At 38.6% G+C, this 25,288-nt stretch overlaps 1 protein-coding gene across 1 annotated transcript in view; it reads right to left on the reverse strand.

Moving 5' to 3' along the window:
• The window catches only part of VPS45 (vacuolar protein sorting 45 homolog), a 66,877-nt gene that overhangs the window by 26,078 nt on the left and 15,511 nt on the right, over window positions 1-25,288 (reverse strand). The window contains exons 11-13 of the mRNA XM_036768881.1: window positions 13,835-13,993; window positions 6,141-6,248; window positions 4,839-4,960 (exon numbers count right to left, since the gene is read on the reverse strand). Coding sequence (XP_036624776.1) covers window positions 4,839-4,960; window positions 6,141-6,248; window positions 13,835-13,993 — 389 coding nt within the window. The remainder of the gene's footprint in view (window positions 1-4,838; window positions 4,961-6,140; window positions 6,249-13,834; window positions 13,994-25,288) is intronic.

Below are 25,288 nucleotides of genomic sequence, written 5' to 3' on the forward strand. Positions count from 1 at the left end.
TTCAAAAAAAAATGGACTGAGTGGTCTAATGAGAGCCTCCAGGAAACATGATGCTGATTCTCCATGGCTTAATTCTGACCACCACCTGCTTCTGGGGCACACTTGCCTCTTGTTGGAAAAAAAAGTTTATATGGAACTCAGGCAAGAGAAGAAATGAACAGAAGTAGGCTCTTCGAACGACCAGAGCATGAAGCACCACAGCCTGGTAATTTTAGGATGTCAGAGCATTTTTGTTGAGTTGCATTTACTTGAACATGAAGAGAATGCTTGGGATGGTGAACTGTGGGAGTTAGTTATATAAATGTAATCGAAAGTACAGATCCAAGGGCAGTGACAGGGAGCAGCTAGGCTCCGTGTGCCTACCAAACATGATACTGTCAGATTTTGCTACAGAAATATTAACCAATGTTTTCCTGAGCCTCCCACATCTTACTCAAGTGAAACAGAGGAAGAATATAAAATAACAACAATGATAATAACATTCTCTTATCACCCCCCATCCCACATTCTTGATAATTCTCATTTTTATTCTCATCCCTTGATGATTTTAAAAATGAAAGATGATACTGCGCTGATGATGCCAATGGCAGGATATACAGTAAATCTTCTAGTGTGATGGTCAAAGGCAAAGAGGGTATACGAGTTCACTCCTTTGTGTACATATCCCCGTGCTCAGTAATTCACCATGGCAACTGGAAACGTTAATTAATGCCGAACGCAAACAGCTGAAAACAGCAGTCAGGACACACAAAAGGTGCCATCTACCAATAGAAACGCAAGGATACCCTGAGAACCCAGGTGGTTTTGCATCAAACTGTTTAAAAAAAAAACAACAAACTTTCACCTCCAATTCTTCTAGAAATCAGTGCTGCCAACTACGGAAAACATAAGCAGAAAACCAAGTGTTAATGAAAAGTACCATTTTTATTAGCTTTGTGGAAATACTAATTTTAAAGATACTCATGGATTGTGAGCATAAGTACTTAACTGAAGTTGACAAAAGCTGCTACAGCAAAAAAAGACTCACCCTTTCCTGGGACCCCAAATAAATGGTTCCACTAAGACCTCATTGAACCACTGGAAAAAGGGAGAAAGGTTTCTTTGAACTGACTCCCCCCGGAATGTACTCATGCAGTTCCATTTTTTTCACCAGCCTCTCAGAGTGCTTGTTTCTCTCAAGGACGAGCAGTAGGCAGTTCCAGAGTAAGAAAGCAAACTAACAAAAAGGATTAATGGAAATCTACCCTGTGGAAGGAGTAAGATGTCTACCTCAAAACCCAATTTGCGGATATGGCTATACTGCAATCTAATTTAATGCTTGAAAACTTTACACCAAAGAAAAAGCGTTATATAAAGAAACAAGGTCAGGTAGGAAGGGGCCAGCACTCACAAACTTGTCATATTTCCCTTACTTTCTAAAAAGCCTGCACCCTAAATCTGCCCATTTGTGCCAAGCCCAGACTGGTATGAAAGATGAGCTCTCCTGATCTGGGGGTGGATGAAAATCTTTCTTCCCTTCATCCACCTGAGATACAGCAGAGTTAAGAAAACCCTTCCTCCCCCCAAAGAGTCTATAGGATAATTAAGGGGGAAAGCAGGGTAAAACAATCAGGTATCAGAGCTCCAGATGGTCACAATTACATAAGCATGGAGATGGGATATGATTTAACTCTCTTCTTCCAATGGCCACCTTCTCAAATACTGGGAGAAGTTTACAGTGTCATAATGTAGGATATAAACCACTGGAGCCAGGGTTCAGCTATGAGTGCTTTCTCTCTACCTCACTGGGTTTGTTTCTTCTTAGGCCAGGCTTTTTAAGCGATATATGGTGTCTATGTGGCAGATAAAAATGTACCAGTCAGTTAGAAAATTTTCACTATGCAACTAATTTTTTGTTACCTATTTTTTTCTTGCTATATTTTCTTTTGTAGCACCTGAGATTAAAACTGAGAAAGTTCTATCAATGATGAGGCACAAAAAGCAAATATTTCTTTCTCACTATATGAAAGCTCACATTTTAAGATACTTTGCAAGGTTTCCAAATTGATTTCATCCCTTCATCCCAACCACCATTATGATTACTAGGTTACAGATGATGACATTATTATGAAATTGTGACAGGGCCGGCATCCAATAAGTGTCAAAGGCTTGCTGACTGACCTTGTTAACTGACCTGTCCACGATCAGAGCCAGTAAATGTAGGAGCTGGTAGAAGTACCTAGTTCTCCTGATTTCAATCAAGTTCATCATACTCACTACCAGACAGACCACAGTCGTCACTCAATTCCCTCCCCTCCTCTGTACTCTCATCTAGTGTTAACCACAACAGGGACCGGGACTCTGTCAGGAGCTGATGACTGTGGCAGGTCCGAGATGGTCCAAAAACTGTATCTGGAGTTGAGAGACCAGAGTGTGCACTTCAGCTACTACTACTTACTACCTGTGAGGCCTTGGGCAAGGCACAATCTGAACTTCAATTCCTACAACTCTAAGTGTTCTCCTTCTCAAAGACAGGAGAGAGAATACAGTGGACTCGAGGGAACGGGATCCAACTCCTGCTGGACATTTACTGGCTATGTGACTCTGAGTGAGCTGCTTCAGTTGTCTGAGATCATGAGCTATGTGGTATTTACTGTTCTGGGGGGTTGTGGGGACAGTGTTTGATAAACCTTAAAGTGCTACATGTCATCAAAAATGATTATTACGACCACTGGGCTGAGGCTTTGGCAGAGTCACAAGCCCTGGATTCAAGGTTTGCCTCTGCCACACAACTATAAGATCATAGCAAAGTGACAATCTGGCTGAGTTTGCTTCACATAAGAAACAGAGAGATTGATGCTTGCTTGATCTCCACATTCACAGGACTGTTATCAATTAGACAATATATATGAAAACATTTTGTAAATGGTAAGCCTATAAAAACCTAACTTATAGTAATTCTAAAGATCAGCAAAATACAAAACAACCATCCCTCACTTCCCAAGGTGAGCTTGAAGGAGTTCCTGCTGTGTGTTTTTATTACAAATGACTTAGTGTGTGTCCTGTAGTTTTAAGGGTCCTTCTCTGGCTTTTAATAATACAGGACTGCAAATTAGAGCCAAGCAAAATGTTGGTTTTAACTGTTATGATGTATTTATCTCATCAAACTGTTAACTAAGACCTCAACTGGCCAAAAGAACCCAATGGTACCCCTGAAAGAGCACAAGTCCCAGGTTTCAGGTCACTGGTTACCGGGTGTGTGTGTGTGTGTGTGTGTGTGTGTGTGGTGTCCCAGGTTTCAGGTCACTTGGTACGGGTGTGTGTGTGTGTTTGGGGGTGGGGGGGCTTTTTATGAAGGCCCTCTGCAGACATCCTGTTGTAAAGCAGTAGGACTGTTGTCTGGATACACATTCAGGTGAATGGTAGGAAATAGCAGCAAGGACTGTGCACGCTGTTAGAATGGTGCTACTCTGAACTTGTTAGAAATTAATCCCAGGAAATCAGAGAGGCTGGTTAACATAAACCACACACAAAATCTCTTTTGTGACTCATAGTTTTCCATTTAGATGTAAATAGTATCATTGATGTCCTGTAGTTTTTCTTATATGTAAGTTATAATTCATTGCAAAATATAGTTTTTATTCTTATCCAATTAATCATAACGCCCTATAATACATTTAGGAATGATGAATAGAAAGGAGGACAAGACTTATAGTATATTTCTCAAACTATCCAGCAAATGGCTAACTAGGCTTGGACTGGTTTCCATTCTTTCCACTCAGCTGACATTTCTGAACCTTGATCCTGAGATCTCTAATATATTTCATCTGAATGACTGTATGTTCTGAATTGAACTACAAACATTCTGCTACCAGGCCCTGGATTTACAAAAGGTCATTTCTATCTTCTTTTATGGAAACTGTAGAGATTTTTGAGAGAGGGCAGAAAAAGGCCGTATGGAAAAAAAGGAAGGAATTATATTCTTCCAAAGAAGATTCATCTATGCTTATCACAATACTTTCAGGAAATTAATCATGTTTGCAAAGTCTTGCTCTTTCAAGGGTTCTGATCTACAACTATTAGCTAAAATAGTACAGCAATTATAGAAGTGATAAAAAAATTACCACTCAGATCCCATGTGAATTTCCCAAAACAGATTAGGTTACACACAATAATCTACATTTTTAATACACTGTACATATGATCTTGACTTAGAATATTAACACACATTTTAGTACTAGGTACTGCATGGGTACATGCTTTATAATTCAGGCTGGTCTAAGCTATGGTGGTCAAGTTTTTGTTTCTGACCAAACTGCCTGATCATTGGATTAGAAGGATCATTTCAACCAAGTGCTTCCTTTAGCCAGTCCCCATGACAAAAGCCATCCATGGATTGTGTAATTTAGCAACTGCGACTTCATTAAGCAGGGCTCTCAGCTTGCATGCTGTACACATTTGGCAAAGTCCAGTCACAACCAAAAATAGCAACAACCTGCTCTGGACCATAATCAAGCAGTGAATTTATTCTGGGCGTTTATGCCCCAAGCCCCAGATGCCACAGGCTTGAGCTTGGAGGGCATACGAGATGATCTGTCAGATTCTAATAAGCGAATATGACACCGTCTCATAGGCTTGCAGGAATATCTGAAGCTTGACTTAAAAAAACAGGTGTGTCTGAGGACCAGGCAAATGTTTCATATGACCATAGCCCAATCTTTCAGGGCCAAAAGAACTGTCGCTTCTCTTGGCCATACTGGTACTCTGGAAGAGAGGTCTCCTTAATTGGCCCTAGCTTTTTTCTTGGCTCATCTTTCCTGGTCCGTGTCACTAAGGTTTTTTGCTGTCGTTGCTCTTACCTGTCTCTCAGTGTGCTGGGGCCTAAGTAAGGGTACTGATTTTCCTTAAGCTTCCCTTTGATGAGATGGTCCAATGTCTCATATAGGAAAGGCTGATGCTGTGTATAAACATTTTCCACTCCCTAAGACAGAGGGAAATGATTCTTATGTCACTTATAAGATATTTTGCAATATAAACACATTAATGATGCTCAGATCAGAAAAAGATGGGGAGTTCTAGGAAATAGTTTTAAAAATTGAATTCTAGGCTCATTTCAATATTCACCTCATCAGGTGTTCCTACCCTGTAGAAAATATTATATGAATTTAGGGCTAGGCACCGAAAAGGATTTTTATAAACTTATCACCCCATCTTCAATGATTGCCTTTGGTGATGTTATTTGGTGTTAAAAAATGGTAAGGGGAGAAGGGAAAAGGAAAGATGTGAGAGAAAATTGACTATGTCTAATAACTGAATTATTTGTCTTTTCAGCCTTAAATGTCTATTAGGGAAAGGAATAAGCATTTACATAGCACCTACTATGTGCTAGACATGTGCTAAGTGCTTTTTACAAATCCTATCTTATTTGATTCTCACAACAACCCTGTGAGGGAGGTGTCTGTAATATCCAGGGTCACACAACTAATACATATCTGAGGCCAGATTCCAGGCCCATTGCTTTATCCACTGCACCACCAGCTGCCTCAGTCTACTAGAACTTGTTTTCACTATTTCCTACTCTACTATTAAATCCTATGCTAACACTATTCCAATACTGAAAACTCCTAAATAATGATATTGGCTAGCATTAGAATATCACTTTAAGATTTATAAAACACTTTATATATGCTATCTTATTTTTTCCTCACAAGAGCCTGGTCAGGTTATTATGATCCCTATTTTACAGATGAGGTTCAATGACTTACCTAGGGTCACACAGCTGTTGAGTGTCTGAGGTCAGATTTAGGATTTGGACTGAAAATCCAATCCAAAGTCCCCTATGCTACCTAACTGCCTGGATGAAACTTTCTCTAGGATATCAGCTCTAATTATTTAACTGGAATGGCATCCGATCAAAAGCAATTTTAAGATACTTTAAGGTTTGGTGCAGCTAGGTAGTGCAGTGCATAGAGCACCAGCTCTGGGATCAAGAGGACCTGAGTTCAAATCTGGCCTCAGATACTTGACACTAGCTTTGTAACCCTGGGCAAGTCGCTTAAATAAAAGATACTTTAAAGTTTGTATTTATTCATTTACTCATTTTCAACATCTTGACCTTCAGCTACTTCTCATCTATGGAAACATGATAGAGATTTTAATACCTTCAGTCCTTTGAGGAACTGTTTGGTAATAGCCACTGCATCTTTGGGGCTAAAGAGGTCACTTCCCCTTGCTCGTTTGCCACCATACTCAACAAGGGCAGGTACCAGCTACAGAAAAAGAGAAGAAACCCTGGTTACAAGGCAGTGTCTCTGGATAAATCTCACAAATCACTAGCTTTAATCACATTCCTTTCTAAGGGATAAAATCACATACAGTATGTAAAGTCACATTGTGGCCCTCAACATATTTTTGTGGTTGTTTTAAATAAGTTTTTATTGGTGTATTTTGCTTTTTACATCACTATAATTTCTCCCAGTATCCCCTCTCCTCCCCTTCCCATATAACAAATACTGTTTTTTAAAGACTTGAGAGATCAGCATACCTGCCAAATACATTGAAAAATTCTAAAAATAAGTGAAATGTACACCACTTGCACCTCTGTACAATGCTGGGAGATGTCTTCTCAGAGTTCTTCTTCTGAGCCATGCTTGTGCTTTGTAATTTTGCAACATTCCCTTTTGATTTTTTGGGTGGTTGTAGTTTCCATTTACATCACTGCAGTCACTGTGTATGCTGTTCTCTTAGCTCTGCTTACTTCACTTTGAATCTGTTCATGTAGATCTTTGCATATGTCTCTGCATTCATCACATTTGTTCTTTCTTATAGCCCAGTAATACTCTATGACATTCATGTACCACAATTTGTTTAGCCATTCCACAACTGATAGACTTTATTTCCAATTCTTTGCTTATCGCAAAGACTGATGCAACAAATATTTTGGTGTATATGGGGTTTTTCTTCGTTTCCTTGGAGTATATGACCAGTAATAGAATTTCTGGGTCAAAGGGAATGCACATTTTAGTCACGTTATTTGCATAATTCTAAATTGCTTTCCAAAATGTTTACACTGATTCACAGCTCTGCCTACAATGCACCAGTGAGTCTCTTCTCCACAACTTCTCCAATACTGACTTCCCATGTTTGTCATCTTCGCCAATTTTTGAGGTGTGAGTTGAAACCTCAGGGTTGTTTTGATGTGCATTTCTCTTATTAATAGGGATCTGATGGATTCTTTTATGTAGATGTTAATGGTTTGCAGTTCTTTTGAGAACTGTTTGTTTTACCTCCTTTGACCCTCTATCTACTGGAGAAATGGCTTTTGGTCTAATATATTAATTGTTTACATATCTTGGATACCAAACCCTTATTCCCTTTGACTGCTTTAATTCTTATCCTAGGGGCATTCATTTTGTTTGTGCAGATACTTTTTATTTTCATATAATCAAAAGTTACCTACTTCATCTTCAGTGATTGCCTCCATCCATTGTTTTGTTAAGAATACATCTCCCAAATATGCTTTGCAGTACTTCCCATGCATAATCTATATCAATTTGCTTGCCTTCTCAAGCAGGGGGAGGGATGAGAAGAAAAGAGAGAATTTGGAACTCAAAATTTTTAAAAAATGAATGTTAAAAACTTTTTATGTGTAATTGGGAAACATTTACTGAAATAAAACACATTTTTAAAAAGAGTACATCTCCTACTCTTAGTTGTGAGACACACAGGATTTGCTTTTCATCTAATTTTCTAATAGAGCATTAATATTAAGGTCACATATCCATGTGGAATATGGTAAGGTGTTGGTCTAGACCTAATTCCTACCAGATTACTTTTTCATTTTCCCAGTAGTTTTTATCAAATAAAGGGTTCTTTGCTATTTGGAAAAACAGGAAAGTAATTTTGTTTTCCAGTTTATCAAAGTCTGAATTAAGTTCCGTTGCTTCTGATTCCCCCTTGTCTATCATCTGTTCTACTGATTGACCTCTCTATTTTTTAACCTCTACCTGATGGTTCTGAAGACAGCTGCTTTATAGTAAGAGTTTGAGGTCAGGAAGTACTAGTTCCCCTTTGTTTCTACTTCTTTTCATCATTTCCATTCTATTCTAGAGCTTTTATTTTTCCAAATGAATCTGATTATTTTATTGAGTTCTGTAAAGTATCCCTTTGATAATTTGATTGGAATAGCATTACCAGTGTAAATTAACTTTGGTCCTACTGTCATTTTTATTATATTAGCTGGGCAACATGTGCTGAATATTTCCTCCAGGTATTTAAGTTGTTCTTCATTCCTTTAAAGAGAACTTTGTAATTGAATGTATACGGGTCATTTGTGCACTTTGTCAGATTGATTTCCAGAAATTTTTATGCATTTTGTCATTCTTTGGAATAGGATTTCCCCTTCTTCTATAGCTTCTTAGACTGTGTTACTGTTATATAAAAATACTATCGGTTTCTGAGGGTTTATTTTGTAGCCTGCAACTTTGCTGAAGCTATCGTCTCAATCACTATGTTTGATGAGTCCCTAAGATTTTCTAAGGTAATGATCATATCATTAGCAAACTGGGATAGTTTTATTTCCTCTTGGCTTTATACCTTTAATTTCTTTCTTCTGTTTTATTGCTATTGCTAACATTTTCAGGACTGTAACAAATAGTAACAAGGAGATTAAACATTTTTGTTTTACTTTCATATTTACTGTGAAAGGTTCATGTGTATCACCATTGCATATGATGCTTACTTTTAGTTTTAGAAAGACACTTTTTATGAAATTTAGAAAAAGTTCCTTTATGCCCAGACTTTGTAAGGATAAATGAGTGTTGTATTTTCTGGAAGGCCTTTTTTGAACCTATTGAGATATTCTGTGGCTTTCAATAAGTTTTTGTTTTTAATATAATTAAATTGATTGTTTTCCCCCTGTTGAACCATCCTTAAATTACTGGTATAAATCCAACCTGGTCATGATGATTTCTTGGATGAATCACTTGCAGTCTGTTCAACAGAATTTTATTTTAAAATTTTGAACTGCTATCCATTAATGATACTGGTCTACATTTCTCTGATGCCTTATCCTTCCCTGGTTTAAGTAGTAGGACTATATTTGTCCCATAATGGAAATCTGTTAGTGCTTTCTTCCTCAGTTTTTGAGAATTGTGCTGTAATTATTCTTTAAAAATGTAATAGAAATCTCCAATGAAACTATTAGGACCAAGAATCGTTCCCTGGTGCCCACCCCCTTCCCCTCACCCCCCCACCCCAGCTGCCTTTGGTAGTTCCTTTACAGCTAGTTCTATTTTCTTTTCTGAGACTGGTTTAAGATGTTTATTTGGTCTTGAGTACTTTACATTTTTTTTTAAAGGTACTCTTCTATTTCTTTTGTGTTCTCAGTTTTGTTAGCATATAACTGTGAATAGTAGGCTCTGATAATTCTTTTTATTCCTTCTGGTTTTTTGTAATCTTTACCTGCTTACTATTTTTCTGCCCATTTCTTCTTAATCAGGTTGGGTAAAAGTTTATCAATTTTATTAGTCTTTTCAAAGAACTAAACTTTTACTTTATAATTTCTTTAGAGGGTTTTTTTTTTGGGGGGGGTGTCTTCCAATTTATCTATTTCTTGAATTTAAAAAATCTCCTTTGCACTTATCTTAGGTTCATTTGTTGGTTTTCAAATTTTTTAAAATGCATACTCAATTCATTTATCTTCTTTTTTGTTAATATGTTTATAAGGATATGATTTTTCCTCTAAGGATTGCTTTAGCCACATCCCAGAATTTTTGGTATGTTATGTCAGTATTTCATTGTTTCTATGATTTCTTCTTTGACCCATATTTTATTTAGGATTTCATTGTTAAATCTCCATTTGGGTCTGTGTCTTTTGTTTATGCTCTCTAAACTTATTGGTATTTTTATAATATCATGGTCTATTAAGGATATGTTTGCTATTTCTAATTTTTACATTTGTTTGTAATCATTTTGTGCCCTCATATACACGGTCAACTAAAAAAAAAAAAACTCCAAGTGGTACAATTATACACACACACACACACACACCCCACTTTAGCAGTCCCATATAGAAGACATCAAAAGTCTTTGAGCTCTCATTTCTCCAGCAATTTATTCAAGGCTTTATTTTCTCCTTTACCTATCCTTCTGTTAGACTTATACAAAACTGAGAGGGACATTGAACTCTCCTACCATTATTGTATTACTATGTCTTCTAGTAATTAAATTAACTTTTCCTTTATGAATTTAGATCCTAAGGCATTTGGAATATATAAGTTTAATACTGATATTTGTTTGTTATCTAAGGTTCCTTTTAGCAATATTGTGGTTTATCTCTTTTTAGATTATGAATGTCTGTTTTTGCCTTGTCTGATAGCATGACTGCAACTCCTTTTGGGTTCACTTGATACATTGAAAATTTTTCCAGCCAGCCCCTCTTTTTTCCCGTCTTTGTTTTTTAAATGTTTCTTGTAAACGACATATTGTAGGATTCTTTCTTATCCAGATAATCCGTAACTCTTTCCCCTCCATTTTACTGGGTTATTTAACTTATTCACACTTGAAGTTATGACTTAGATTTATATTTTCTTTCATACATTTCTAATATTTTTTTTTCCAAATTAGGATTTTCCTTTCTCTTCCTTTGTAAACACAGTACTTTAACTCTTCAGTTATTTTAGCTTAATCTGTTTTAAGGCATTTCTATTCCCACTGGCTCTCTTCCCTTCACCCTCAATTTCCCTCCTCCTTTGTTTGTTACCCCTCTCCCTAGTTTTGGAGTTTTGCTTAGCTTATTCGTTTTTTTCTTTATTCCTTTTACCTATTTAATTCTTTCTCTTTTTTTTCCGGCTAGTCAAGTAAAATCCTTCTTAATCATCCCTTTCAACTTGTTTTATTTGTTGTTTTTAAATTTTTATTTTCTGTGCCTTTTTCTATAAAAGATTTCTTCCTCTTATTCTCATACTTTTTCTTCCCTTTCCCTCTATTTTAGATTTTTATTCTTTGATTCATGACACTTACACTCATTTTACTTTCTTTACTCTTTGTATTCCTCATGGAATTAAAGCTTCTAAGTTACCTATTTTGGGTTACCTCTCCTAAACAGTTTCTATGTTATTACCTTGCAGATTTCTCCCCTGGGCCACTTTTTCTACTGTGCTTCACTCTTTGAAATACCAATTCTTGCAGGTGATACAGAGGATATTGTGCCATGGTATGAATTTTCCTGTGTCCCTGACTATGCAGTTTATTATTAACAGTTGCCTCTTCCATGGGCACTTTTCCCTCAAGTACCTTGAAATCTTCTCCCTGCGTCCCCACTCTTCTAGGTGTCACTTGCCTGTTCCCCTTTTCCTGAGGCAGGATGAGTGTCCTCTCTAAGAAATGCAGATTATACCCATTGTAAGGTCCCCATCACTATTTATAGGATATCCTTCTTCCTCAATAGGAGCATTAATCAGTGGTGTTTCCTCTGACCAGTGAAACAAGATTTTTCCCTTTATTTATCCCCTTTCAATCTTTCTCTTTGCCTCATGAACCCCTCCTCTTTGGGCTCTCTTCTTCCTGAGAAATGACAGGAGTTATTTTCCCTTCGTTCTTAACCTTTGGCTTGATTGGGGTACATCACATATTCTCCGCTATCTTCTTCCTTCCTCCCTCCCCTTTTATATGCCCTCTCATTCTGTAATTTAGTTCTACAAAAAAAACCAAAACCCAACAACAACAATTTACCTATAGTCAAGATGTTGCAAGGGTAAGTACATGATGTTTCAGGGCTGGTTCTCCACCATCAATTCTATTTCACTTCTGCTTTCATTACTGACTCCTTCTGTACTTTTGGAAGGAAATCTCTTAATGGTCTCTGTTCTTATTTTGTTGTTTTTGTCATTGATTGATGTATTTGTTTACCTTTCCTGTATATTTCACGTCTGGGATGTTTAAAAAGCAAATAATTCCTTCAGGTCTGGGCTTCTCTCTGAAAATCTCATTTTTTATTGAACATTAATCTTTTGAAATGAATGTTTAGGCTCAGATTTTCAGGGTAGGCCACAATGGGATGTATTTTGAACACTTCTGCTTTTGAGAACAAATTATTCCATTCCCTCCTATGGTTTCTGGAGATGCAGAAAAGTCTTGGGTTTTTTGAATTTCTTTTCATGTCTGAAGGCATTTTCCTGGTCACATGCAGAATCTGTTGTTTGTTAGTAGAACTGTTAAATTTAACTACTGTGTGTCTCTTAGCTTGTAACATAGGGTTCTGTTTTAAAAATTTTTTTTGGAGAAGATCTGTGGATTCTTTCAATTAGCACTTTGTGTGTGTGTATGTGTGTTCCTACATTCAGGGCAATTTTCTTGTATTATTTCTTGCACAGAGGTGTTCAGGTTTTTCATTTGTCTTTTTCTGGGAGTGCTAAAATTCCTAAGTTGTCTCTACGCATCCTTGTCTTTGAAATCAATATATTTTGCTTGTATGGAGATGATGTTTTAACATTATTGTTTTTGCTTCTCTTTTTCAAGATTGTCCTTTCCTTACATATATTTGCATTCCCAATTAGCTATTCTCACTTTAGTTTCTTTGGTAAGTCTTGTCAACATGCATTTACATTTTTTCTTTATTCTGCCACTTATCTTTGTCGTGTAGGCAATAAATTCGGCTTTCATAACTCTTATTTCTCTTATAAACCTTTCAGGAACAACCTGCTGTGGTTCCATACTCTCTAGGGAATCTACAGAGTCCTCTGCCTCAGCAGATGTTACATAATTTTCCTGTCTTGTAATAGCTTTATTCATAGATGTTTGGATTCTTTTAGCTGATCAGAAGGACACATTACCTTATGTTATCAACAGCTTCCTTGTTGGTTTATTTCCTTATGCTCAAGGTCTTAATTGTCTTCTTCCTGAGATCTTTGGTAATTTCAATGTTTCCCTCTTATTTTGACTCCTTCTCCTTTGATTGTAGTTTCCCTGTAGGCTGGACCTTAATGACATCTCAGTCTTGTCCCATGCTGAGCAATTCAATTTTCACAGTCCTCTACTCCAAGTTTCTTCTGGAGTGACAGAAATGCCCCTGCCGCCCCCTCCCCTCCCACTCCTTCCCCTAATCCCCCCAGCTGGATGCTGGGCTCTTTTCCTCAGACCTAGTGGAGTACCAACAGATACACACATATCCTGCTCCAGTTCTCTGTTCCTCAATTCTGTAGCTGAAATCTGTTGTGGCAGAGCACTACTACATGGCAGTCCCAGCCTGCGGGAGATTCTGCCTTTTGGTTTCCTAGTGGCGCTGAGAAGGGGTGTGGAGAGTGGAGTGGAATTCTGTTGTAAGCCCAGGGGTCTGCCTGCATAGCCATGCTGCTGGAGCATGGCGGGTGGTGGAAGAGGAGGCACTAAGTAGGTCTGTTCAGAGTGAGCACTCCTTTGCTGTTGGTTCACTGAATTGTTACTTCTTTAGGCTTTTTAGTGATCTAGACCATGGACACAGCTAAAATTGCTTTATTTCTTGCACATAATTTCTATTTTGGAGAAGCTTTAGAAGTTATGAGGATCAGAGAAAATGTCTAGTCCTCTAGCTTGTTGGTTATGTGATCCAGAAGTCCACTCTATACAGGATTTCCCGTGTTTCAGCCAAATCCTAAATCCTCCAACCAGGATATAAGACCAATGTTACATTCTATATTGTCTACCAGATTGTTTCTGATAACTCAACATCAAATCACCATGTTTTTACTCACAAAAAAGTATTTTCTAAATTGGTATTTCCTGGCTAAATTATTTTCCCCAAAGGCAAGCTACTTTACAACACCTCCTCTTCTCTCCCACCCCTCAATCTGACTAAAGAACCTTCTATAAAGATTACCTTTCGATACTTCTCCGAAACCCCTTTATTTCTGAGGTCCATCATCAGTCCAGGAAGGCCATTACTGCTGTGCCGTTCATAATGCAGGGCATAAAGCATCACTAAGCGTGCAGCATCAAATTCAGTTACTTTGGGATTCTGCAGTAGCCTTTTTATGTTCTGAAAGGAGACAAGAGGTTCTATTATTTCCCTTCACTTAGGAAGTAAGATGTAGTACAATGACTCAGTTTCACTTCAATTGATCCGCAGTGATACAACTGAATTTGTGATGATTCAAAGTACTAGCAGAGCATTTTTCATTTCATGCATTTGACTAGCTGCTTAAAATACAGAAAATTGCATGCCACTTGACTAAGACCAGAATTAAACAAGGAAATAAGCCCCTTCTGTTAGATATTTACCATTCAAAAAGCTTCTTATGTGCCAGGCATTGTGCTGGTGCTGGGACAGGAAGACAAAAATAAAGGGTCCCTGCCCTCAAGGAACTCATATGCTCTAGAGGAAGGCAATATATACAAAAAAAGAACAAGGTAATCTTTTTACCAAGGAGGCCCTAACAGCTGGGAGGAATCACAAAAGACCTCATGTGGGAGGGCATTATAGCTGAGTTTTGGGAAGAAGAGCCTCTAGGAGACAGGCCAGAGGAAGGAGGACATTCTACACATTGCGGATAGCTCGTTCAGAGGCAGGGAGACAAGAGGTGGAATGTCAGGTGTGTCAAGAAGGCCAGTTTGACGGGGCCTTTAGAAGGAGAGCAATTTAATCAATCCATAGATATTTCTTCTCTCCTTCATCCAAGCCCAACTTTTTTAGTAAAACAAGGAACAAGTAACTAGTACCCTACCAGCACTGGTACAACCAAAAGGCACAACAATGGAACTGACCAGCACTTAGCACGATGCCTGGCATCTAGGAAGCACTTAAACATTTACTGACTGACCGACCAGCTGAGGGGAGAAAATCCATGTCATATAAGAATTGGCTGAGCTTGGAAAGAAGAGGATTCAAGGAGAACAGGGTGGCTGTCTCCAAGTATCTCATGAGCTGGCACATGGCAGAAGGTTTAGGCTTGTTCTATTCAGCCCCAGAAGGCAAAACCAGGAGCAACGGGTGGAAGCTAAAAAGAGGCAATTCAGGTTTGATGTCAGGAAAAATGTCCAACTGCTCAGGGCAGTACCAAAGCAGAACAAGCTTCCTTGGAAGGTGGTGGATTCTCTCTCAAAGGAGGTCTTTGAGCAGATGACCAATGGTCAGAGTTATTATAACAGGACCTCCTATCAAGTATGGGTTAGATAGCTTCTAGGGTACCCTCCAACCCTAAAGCTCTGTGATTCTTTGAAAAATCATCTTTTTTCATTCAGTGCAAGCAATTATTACTAAAGTAAAGATTAAAAGGATTAAAAACGGATTCCCTCTCAGCTTTGTGACCCTTGGAGGGTAGACAGTGATGGTGGAAGGAGCCAGAGGCTTTCCACATAGTACAGATGTGACACTTTTCTTCTGCAACAGAGAGAGGAGAAAGATTCTTGACATGACCCATGGATGCTACCTGTGGAGGAAATACACTATTTGGTATACCTGACCATACAACACACAAGAAATTCTCTGCTATGATGGTACTTTTAACATGTTGAAAACCTATGAATTATTAAATAAACTTGACTGTAACTGTAATGCCTTTTGTGAAGTTCTCTGTGACACTCCAAAAAGTAGCTAGGAGCAAAATATCTGTGCCCTTCATTTTCTTGGTACATCACCTAAATGGTAGAGATACTTAATACACCAGAATATAACTACAATACACTTCTCAGGGTCCATGTTAGAGGAATGTATTATAACAAAAAAGAGTTACAACAAGGGCTCTCAACACTCAATGTATAGGGACAAGGGTCCCTAGGCAAGAGACCATCCAAATTTACAAACAGTGTAATTCCATGTAGCACCACTTGGTCTAGCTAGACTTTACCCTTGACGTTCCACTTTACTTACATGCACAATCCAGTGTGTAAGGACCCTCCCCCTGCCTTCTTAAGGGGTAGTCCCCATGTATAAGACTATCTTCAGCTGGATTATTGAAGCTATGTTCTGAGTCTGCTTTCTACTGCTAACACCTATGAGGCCAAAAAATGGGGGACTTAATCCTAAGAAGACCTTGCCCCTGGACTTACAATCATTTCTTCTTCTTTGAACCTGCTATTAGGCCACTGAAGTACATAATGTTCCAAGCCTATTCAAGTGCATAACTCTTATTCCAGTGTTTCAGGATTTTGGTGCACAAACTATATATGGTGGAGGAACATTAAAAGCACATAATTAGCCTGCTCTTGGTTTAAGACATTAAGTTGTCTCAGCCTCTGGCTCTCTGATTTATCATTCTTCCAATCAGCACGTCCCTTTGCTAACCCCTATCTGTGGGGGAATTGCCTTTTCTTACTGTCAGGAATGCACTGTGGAAAGAATGTGCAACTTGGTGTCAGGAAAGATGTGACATTTGGTAGTTGAATAAGTTATTTAACCAACCTCTCTGAGTCTGCTTCCTAATTGGTGAATTATCACTTACTTCACAGAATTATCTTGCGGCTCAAATGAGATTACATATGTAAAGAATTTTTAAAAACTTAAAACAGTAAATAAGTGTCAGCTTTCTCTTACTTATCTAACTCCTACTCCTAGGTAGAGTTCACTTTTCTTCCTCCAGGACTCTAAAGATCTTATTCTGTCTGCACCTTGTGTCTACCCCTCTGCCTTTAAGCTGAAAGTGCTCCCCTGCGAGTCACTTGATGTGCTGACTGGGTCGGTGTATCCTAGGCTCTGCTGGCAGGAAAATGCTGACTAGCCTTTCTTTTGGTTCTACAGACTCAGCCCCTTAGCTAAGCAACCTGTCCCATCCACACATCCTGAGTTTCATTTTGTTCCATTTATTTCTCCTCCTCAACATTTACTGAGAGTCTACTGTGAACAGGGCACTGGTTGGTGCTTGAAATATAAAGAGGCATAGAAGTCTTTACCTAAAGCAACTTTAAATCTAGGAAACTCCATGCTCTTCCAGTGTCTTATTTAGTATTTATTAAGCACATATACTGAGCTAGGTGCTGTGCTGGGGGAGATATGAAATATGTGACTTGGTCCTTGTCCTCAAGGATATTACAATCTAGGAGAGGAAGACAAGAAATGCACATAAATAATTATAGTACAAATTAGAATGTTAAGCGCAGATGAGGAATATGAAGTGTTAGGACATCAGGAGATGAAGAAACAACTTGCAGGTATTGAAATGCTAGAAGCCTTCATGAAGACAATGGTATTGGAGCTAGGCATCAAGGATGGATAGGATGCCAATAAGCAGAGATTATCGAGGGCAAGAGGGCCTTTCAGAAGCAAAGGCAAGGAGGTGAGGAAGCACAGGACATATACAGGAGTTACCAAGTCATCCACTTTAGCCAGAAAATATTGTAGAGGAGAGATGCCACAGAAGTTCTCTGGGGGAGATGACAACGAGAGCTACTAGTAAGAGGGATAAAGGACTGATTATTATTAAATACTTTTTTCTTTTTAAATTAAATTTCCTTTTTAAAAAATTAGCAAAAATTGATTTTTTTTTCTCCCTTCCATCTCCCTACTGGAAAAAAAAGAAAAGAAAAAACAATCTCCCCAGCACATATAGTTAAGCAAAACAAATTCTTGCACGGGACATATCCAAAAAATATCTATGTCTCATTTGGCACCTTGAGTCCATGACTTCTTTGTCTGTGGGTGGGCAGCAAGCTTCATCATTTGTCTTCTAGAATTGTTGTGTTGATTAGAGTTTTTAAGTCTTTCAAAGTTGTTTGTTTTTACAGTGTTGTTTACATTCTCCTCCCAGCTCTGTTCCTGATCTTTTGGACTTCAAAAATCACACCTCTACTGCTATTTTATCCAGGAATCTCTCTCAGGACCTGCGGATTTTTTCACCCTGGAATATCCTACAATCCCCAGTCCAGTTTACCACGGAATGTCCTTGCACATGGCCTTCCCCCATTCTCCCACTGGTGAGTTCCTCCTGGAATCTGATTTGGTAAAGAGGTAAGGACTGGCCTGTCTTTACCCTCCTCCTGGCCCTTGTCCTGATGCTCTGAACTTCGAAATCAAGCCCTGATTGCTGTGTTGCCTTGGAACTTTGAGTGCCTGGGGCCTTCTTGCCCTAGAACATCCTACCTACCTCCCCCACAGTCTTGGATTTGTTTGTGCAGAAACTTCTTAATTTTATGTAATCAAAACTGTCCCCTTTATCTTCTGTGATCCTTTCTATCCCTTGTTTGGTCACAAACTTAAGCCAAGGTTAAACAAGTTAAGCCATGGAAACATGACAAGAGAGTGTCAGAGTTAGGCCTTGACGTGAACATGGGCCTTTTAAAACCTAATGCTTTTTCCACTACATAAAGCTACTTAATTGAAGTCCATCAGGAGCCATAGAGAATTCCACATTATAATGGAACATATCATTATCAAGTTCTAATGTGCTAACTAATAATGATATGAACAGAGAATGTGAGTGTCTTTCTGTTACACAGCAGCTGTGTGTCATGTGGCAGTATTTATATGACAGAAATATAACTGGATTGTACTATGAATTTTTGGTGCTAAGCCTTATGGGAGGGCTTAAAATAGATGTTGGAGTCATATAAGAGGAAAAAAAAATATCTTCCAGATATATAATAGCAATGACTAAGCAAGAGGATAACAGACAAAAACTTTTGTCTACTCAAGAAGATAAGATCCAAAACCTTCTATTGAGCCCTAACACACGTACAAGCCTAATCAAAGAGAAGGAAAAGAAAAGCCAAGATAGTATCTTTGGAGACCAAGGCCTCAAAAGGAACTGGTAGGACATCGAGGGGAAAACAATTCTCTTTACCAATGTTGAGTGATTCTTCATCATTTTGGAAGGACTGCTTTTTATCTCTACCTAAACCATGATGAGGAGAGAACAGGAAAAAAGGTGATGTTGATAATCACTTTTGCTATTAAAACTTTACCTCTCATTATATGATTTAGGAATGAAGTCAGTAATTAAACATCACACCTTTTCTTCTAAGGTGGCTCTCACAAATATTCCACCCCCTTGTTACTGTATTGGACTGGGATGGAGCAGATGATGGCAAAAAGGACACAAAGATCAGGGCAGCAAGGGAAGCCATTAAGAATTTCCAACATGTTCATGTAATAAAATTTGACAAAGTCCAACAATCTGAAAGGACAGTGACCAGGGAATGTCCAGATCCCATTTAACAGAAATCACCGGAAAGCAGGGAGGAGATAATGCCACTGATTCGATTTAGCAAATACATTTGCATTAATGTTTCTTCTTGAAAAAGTACCAGAATCTACCTTTTGCCCCAGAGTTCTCATTGCTAGATATATACCCCAAAGAGGTCAAAGACAGATACAGAGGTTCCATTTACACCAATTCTTTCTAACACAAAAAAATGCTATGAATATTTTTTTTCATATATATTGTAGGCACTGAGTATATTGTTTTCCTAATTCTGCTTATTTCTCTTTGCATTAATCCGTGTGTCTTTTCCATGTTTCTCTCAATTTATATTTATTAATTCTTATGGATCAGTGATATTCTTTTGTATTCTTATACTAACTTGTTTAGACATTCTTCCATTGATGAGCACTCTACTTAGCTGGTGTGTTAGCCAGTTTTGCTGAACTGCCCTTCCCCCACCCCCACTCTTTGTTACAAGGGATAGTTCTCTTGGTAGGTGAAGGGGGGTTTTACACACTTACACATACACACACAGATACATACACCCCACCTTTATTTCTCTACACACATATATAAATTATGTATTATATAAAAATTTTATATTTTAAATTACATTTAAAATGTATTACATATAATATATATATGGAAATGAAGGTGACATAAAAATAAAGTTATCAATTCATTCTTATAAATACTAGGATCAAAGAATATTACTATGAGAAGGGACCTTAAAGATTATTTAATCAATGATCTCTACTCAGTCAATGACAGGTGATCACTGATCTTCTACTTGAAAGCCTCTCATGGCACGGAAGCTTCTACTTAATGGGGAAAGCCATTTCGTTTCTTAATAGTTTTAACAGTTGGGAAGTTCTTATTAATGCAGTCTTAGGGTTATGTTAGGTTTTTGTTTTCCTGGCAGCTTTACCACATTCTAGACTTGAATTGATCATGGTCAACAAAAAAAAAATCTGTTTATTCATGAATAACTGTTAATACAGGTCCCCTTATTTTTTGAACCAAAGTTCAAGATTTCATATTTATCTTTACTAAATCTCATCACGTTAGTTTTGGCCTGTCTTTCTATCCTGTCAAAGTATTTTTGAACCCTGATCACAGCATCCACAGCAGAGGTGTCAAACACATGGTCTAATTAAAATGTAAATAAAAATAAACGAAACAGATAATATTACATTTTAAATCAATAAGAGCCTGCAGGGATCCTTCTATATGAAATAGTGGCCCCTGTTCCTATTTGAGTTTGGCATCACTGCTGTGAAGTATCAACTATCCCTCCCAACTGGATAATTATGTCTTCTGTATCTTTGCTTAATAATCATGGGTAAAATTATTCAGCAGAAAGGCCTTGTATGGGACCAGACCTATAATTTCAATGCTATAGGAAACACCTTCTACCAATGGCTTGGCACTCAATCTGCAATTTACAGTTTTAGAGGTGCTGCCAGTGAGAGGTTAAATGATTGCCTAGGGTCACACTGCCAGGATATGTCAGAGGCAGGACTTGTGCCCAGGTCTTCCTAACTCCATGGCCAAGTCTCTCCATTCTATCACAATGTCTCTCTCTCTGTTCCTCAGGGGGAAATCATTTCATCAGTTATAATCAACCTGTTTCTCTCTTTCACAAGGATTTCATGTAAAAGTCTGTCAAATGCCTTGATGAAATGCAGAAATGCTAAGTCTCCAGCACTGCTTTGATGAACCAGATCAAAATTCTGCTTAAAAAATAAGAGACTGGTCTGGAAGGACATGTTCTTAGTAAAGCCATGATAGCTTCTAGTGATCCCCAGTTCCTTAAGTACTCACAAACCATGTTTAAAAATTATTCTAAAATTTTGAGGGGAGTTGAATCACCAGACCACAGTTTCAGATCTATAGTTTCTTCCCCTTTTGAAGATCAGAACAAGTCATGCCCCTCTTCCAGCTTTATAGCACCTTGTGTAGTTATTAAATAAGGTTCAGGTACCATCTCTTCATGGTCTTTCAGGTGCCTGGGGTATGGTTCATCCAGTCTACAATAGTTGGTAAAGTGGAAGTAGTGATCCCAGATTTGTAGTTTGAGCACCTGTGTTGAAATCCCAGCTCTTGCATGACTCATCAGTAAAATGAGAGGGGTGGAGTCAATGATCTTGAAGGTCCTGCCAGCTCTAAATCAATGCACACAAGTCTTGGACTTGTTTCTAGCAGTTAGGTAAGTACTCTGACAATTTCCTCACCATCTTAGTTTTACCTTTTCCAGTCTGAAAATCACTCTCCTTTCCAGAAGAGGGCCATGGATGTTCAGTGTTAGAAGGGCCCTTACTTATACCTGACAGAAATCCCCTCTCCATTATACTCAATAAGTGGTCATCCAACCTTTGCTTACAGACTTCTGGTAAAAACAATTCCCGGCCTCTCAAAGCAGCCCATCCCACTTTGGCATGACTAAGTGTTAGGAAATTTTCCATTATCTCAAGCCTAATTTTGCCTCCCTGCAGCTTCTACTTACTGCTCCTAGTACTGTCCTCTAGGTCAAAAAAAAGCAAGCACCTGTCCCCCCCCCTTCTCTGTGGCAGCCCTTCAAATACATGAATCTTGCTGTGACGTTCCCCCAAGTGTTTTCTTCTCCTGGGTAAACATCCATAATTCCTTAGGCATGATCTAGAAGTCTCCTCATCATCCTGGCTGTCCTCCTCTGGACACTGCAGTTTATTAATGTCCTTCCTGAGATGTGGTAGGAGTCAGCTGAAAGAGCCCCTGATTTAGAGGTAGAGGCCTTGGGTGCAAATCTCAGCTCTGCGACTTATAACCTGTGTGATGTTGGGCCGTCTGCTTGACCACTCTGAAGACAATGGATGAGGTGATTTCTAAGTTTCCTTCTGGCTCTAAACCTAGGATGCTAGAGTACCCAGAACTAAATGTGACTCTTCAGATGTGGTCTGGCCAGGGCACAGGATGGTAGGACTTCTGCTTCCGAACATGCCTGCCTTCTTAATGCAGCCTAATATTGCACAAGACTTTTTGGCTGCTGTATCATGCTGTTGACTCACACGGATGCGGCTAACTACTAAAACCCTTTCACAAGAGAAATACTGTCTAGTAATGCCTACCCTATCTTACATTTGTAAAGCTGATTTTCTGAACCCAAGAATAGGACTTAGGTCACATTTGTCTCTGTAAAATTTCATCTTTACATTTTCAGTGTTACATTTCAACTTATCAAGACCTTTCCGAAACCTAATTCTGTTATCTGACGTGTTAGCTAGCCCTCCCAACTTGGCTGTCTGCATTTTTGATCAGCATAGTAATAAAAATAACTAGCATTCACATAGCACTTTAAGATTTGCAAAACACTTTAAAAACATTATCTCAACAACCCTGAGAAGAGGTGCAAATATTATTCCCATGCAAGGAAACTGAGGCTGAGAGAGGTGAAGTGACTTGCCCAGGGTCACAGAGCTGGGAAGTATCTAAGGCTAGATTTGAACTCAGCTCTTCTTGACTTTAGGGCAGTTAGGTGGCTCAGTGGATAGAGACCTGAGTTCAAATCTGGCCTCAAACACTAGTTGTGTGACCCAGGGCAGGTCACTTCACCCTGTTTGCTTCATCTGTAAAATGATCTGGAGAAAGACACGGCAAACCATTCCAGTATCTTTGCCAAGAAAACCCCAAATGGGGCCACGAACAGTCAGACAGGACTGAAACAACTGGACAACAACAATAAACCTCCTGACTTCGGGTCCAGCACTCTGAACACAGCACCGACTAAGCATTGTTTTGCCTGAAGGTGCTCGTTACTATCTCCTCCAATCTGGGGGAGTCACTTCTCAACCATTTTTGTTTTGTTCCACCGTGTCTAGTCCAAGAATCACTCTCCTCAACAGACAAAATAGCAGAAAAATAAGACAAACCTTCTCTTAGCATCCATTATTCTACCTGCAGCAACTCTGAACATCTTTAATCTTTTTTTCCCTAAACATGATAGAATCCCTTTTGGTTGTCCCCTTGATTCACAGCCTTGGCTCGCTCTGAGCCCACCGAATACTGTTCTGGGAAGACTGGCCGAGGAGGAAGAGAACTGCTGTTCATTTTCTGCTCACATCGTACCCCTAAGATCCTCCTGCAACACTTCACTGCAGTGTGGGGAGGATTCTACACCCTCAAAGTCAAGCAGGCCGTCAAGCAGCAGTTGTGGCAGGTTCTATTAATCTAATAAGGCTTTGAGTAGGGGTCCAGCAAGGAAAACTGGATGGTTGTTGTCTGAGGACTAGTGTGGGTCCAAGGAAGAATCAAAGAGATTCTTAGATCTAAAAGAAGTTCATGGCTCTCCCCAATGAGAAGTCAGAACATGGGGACAAAATCCAAATAAATGATACATTTTCTGAAAATGTTTCATTTTCACGGTACAACAAATAACCTTTCCTAATTATATGGGATCAATGACCAGAAATGATAGCAGCTTAAGAGATTCAGATTTATAGTTATTTCTGTGTGTACGAAGAGTACACTGTCCCATAAGACAATACTAGTCAACAACCCCAATTCATTGCTTCATGACATACCATGAACCTTAGGTCAAGCAAAGGAATGCAATAACCCATTTAGAGGTCGGAACACTGGCATTAACTCACTGTCAAACAAAAGTTCCCTTTTTGGGCTATTTAAATCATCCACCAAAGACACTCTTTCTCTTGGTGACTCCAAATCAGCTGCTCACTGCAAAAACCTAGTGCCCTGGGGAAGAAAACTTTTTAAAAGGAAATTCTTAAACATGAACTAGAATATCTACAGCTTTGGTATTTTTAATAAATCTAATTCTTTACATGAAAAGAGAAAGTAAAAAGTTCAGGCAAGGAAATACAGTCACCTGTATAATGAAACCAGCTAATAACTTTCTTTTTAAAATATAATACATATATATAAAATAAAATAACCAAAAAGACAAGAAAACTTGAGAATAACCATACCTACTTTCAGAATCTTAAATTCGATAATAGGCAGAAAACATATTCGATGAAATAAATAAAATAACCTTTCTCAGGAAAATTCCTGCTTAAGCCCATGAGACCAGGACAACTGCAGCACCTTTTTTACAAAGCAAGTTAGTCAAAGATCCAAAACTACCAGCTGGGTTTTTGTATAGGTTTGGAAAACCAGAGGCTAAGTATAAAAACTAACTTGATAGGAAGTCTGCATAGAAAACTAAGTTTATTTTCTCCTTTCTTCAGTATGGTGGAGCTTCCATAAGAAACTATGGGATGCCTTCAATAAAGATTATGGTCAACCTACAACATTTTATACAAAGATCTTTCTCTTTAAACTGTATCATTATATAAAAATAGATGACAATTTGTAGGTCATTCTAAATGACACAGGGGCTTTGAAATGCCTTCTTTTAAACTCTGCTACCTCCCAAATAAACTCTGGAATTTACTGTATATAAAAGGGAAAAGAGATAAATTTTTAGGGTCAAAGTTCCTATTTAATGAAAAAAAAATCTTTAAATAAGATGAATTTTTACTTCAAATCAGTCTAGGTAGTTAAACCTCTTTCCAACTGCCCATCTGCAAGTGGTACGGCCATGAGTCATCTTTGATTATTCTATCTCCTTCCTTGCCTCTAACCCATGTGTCATCAAGGTCTGCTGATGAAATGTTCTTTGGATTTGCTCTTTACCTTTCTACCTCTCTATTCTCACTCCCATTCCTTGTCCATACTATTACTGCAATGATCTCCCAGATGCTTTTTCTGCCTACCGTCTCTTTCCTTCAAGTTCACTCTCATATTATTTCCAGACTAATGTTCCCAGTCAATTGATCAATCAACGTTTCTTAAGTGCCTACTCTGTGCCAGATGCTGTGCTAAGTGCCGGGCATACAAAAATAGGCAAAAGACAGTCCCTGCATTCAGGGAGCTTACAATCTAACAGGGGAGACAACGTGCAAACAGGTATGTACAAACTATATGCAGGAAATAATTAACAGAGGGAAGGGACTAGAATAAAGGGGGATGGGGGGGGTAGGAAAGGCTTCCTGTAGAGGGTGAGGTTTTAGCTGGGACTTAAAAGAACTAGAGAACTCGGTAGGTAGAGTTGAAGAGGGAAGCCATTCCAGGCATTGGGAACAGCCAGAAAGAATGCCCGGAGCCTAGAGATGGGGCATCTGGCTTGTGATCAGCAAGGAGGTCACTGGGTCAAAAAGTAC

This window comes from Trichosurus vulpecula, chromosome 7, assembly GCF_011100635.1.
Source record: "Trichosurus vulpecula isolate mTriVul1 chromosome 7, mTriVul1.pri, whole genome shotgun sequence".
Classification (NCBI taxonomy): Eukaryota; Metazoa; Chordata; class Mammalia; order Diprotodontia; family Phalangeridae; genus Trichosurus; species Trichosurus vulpecula.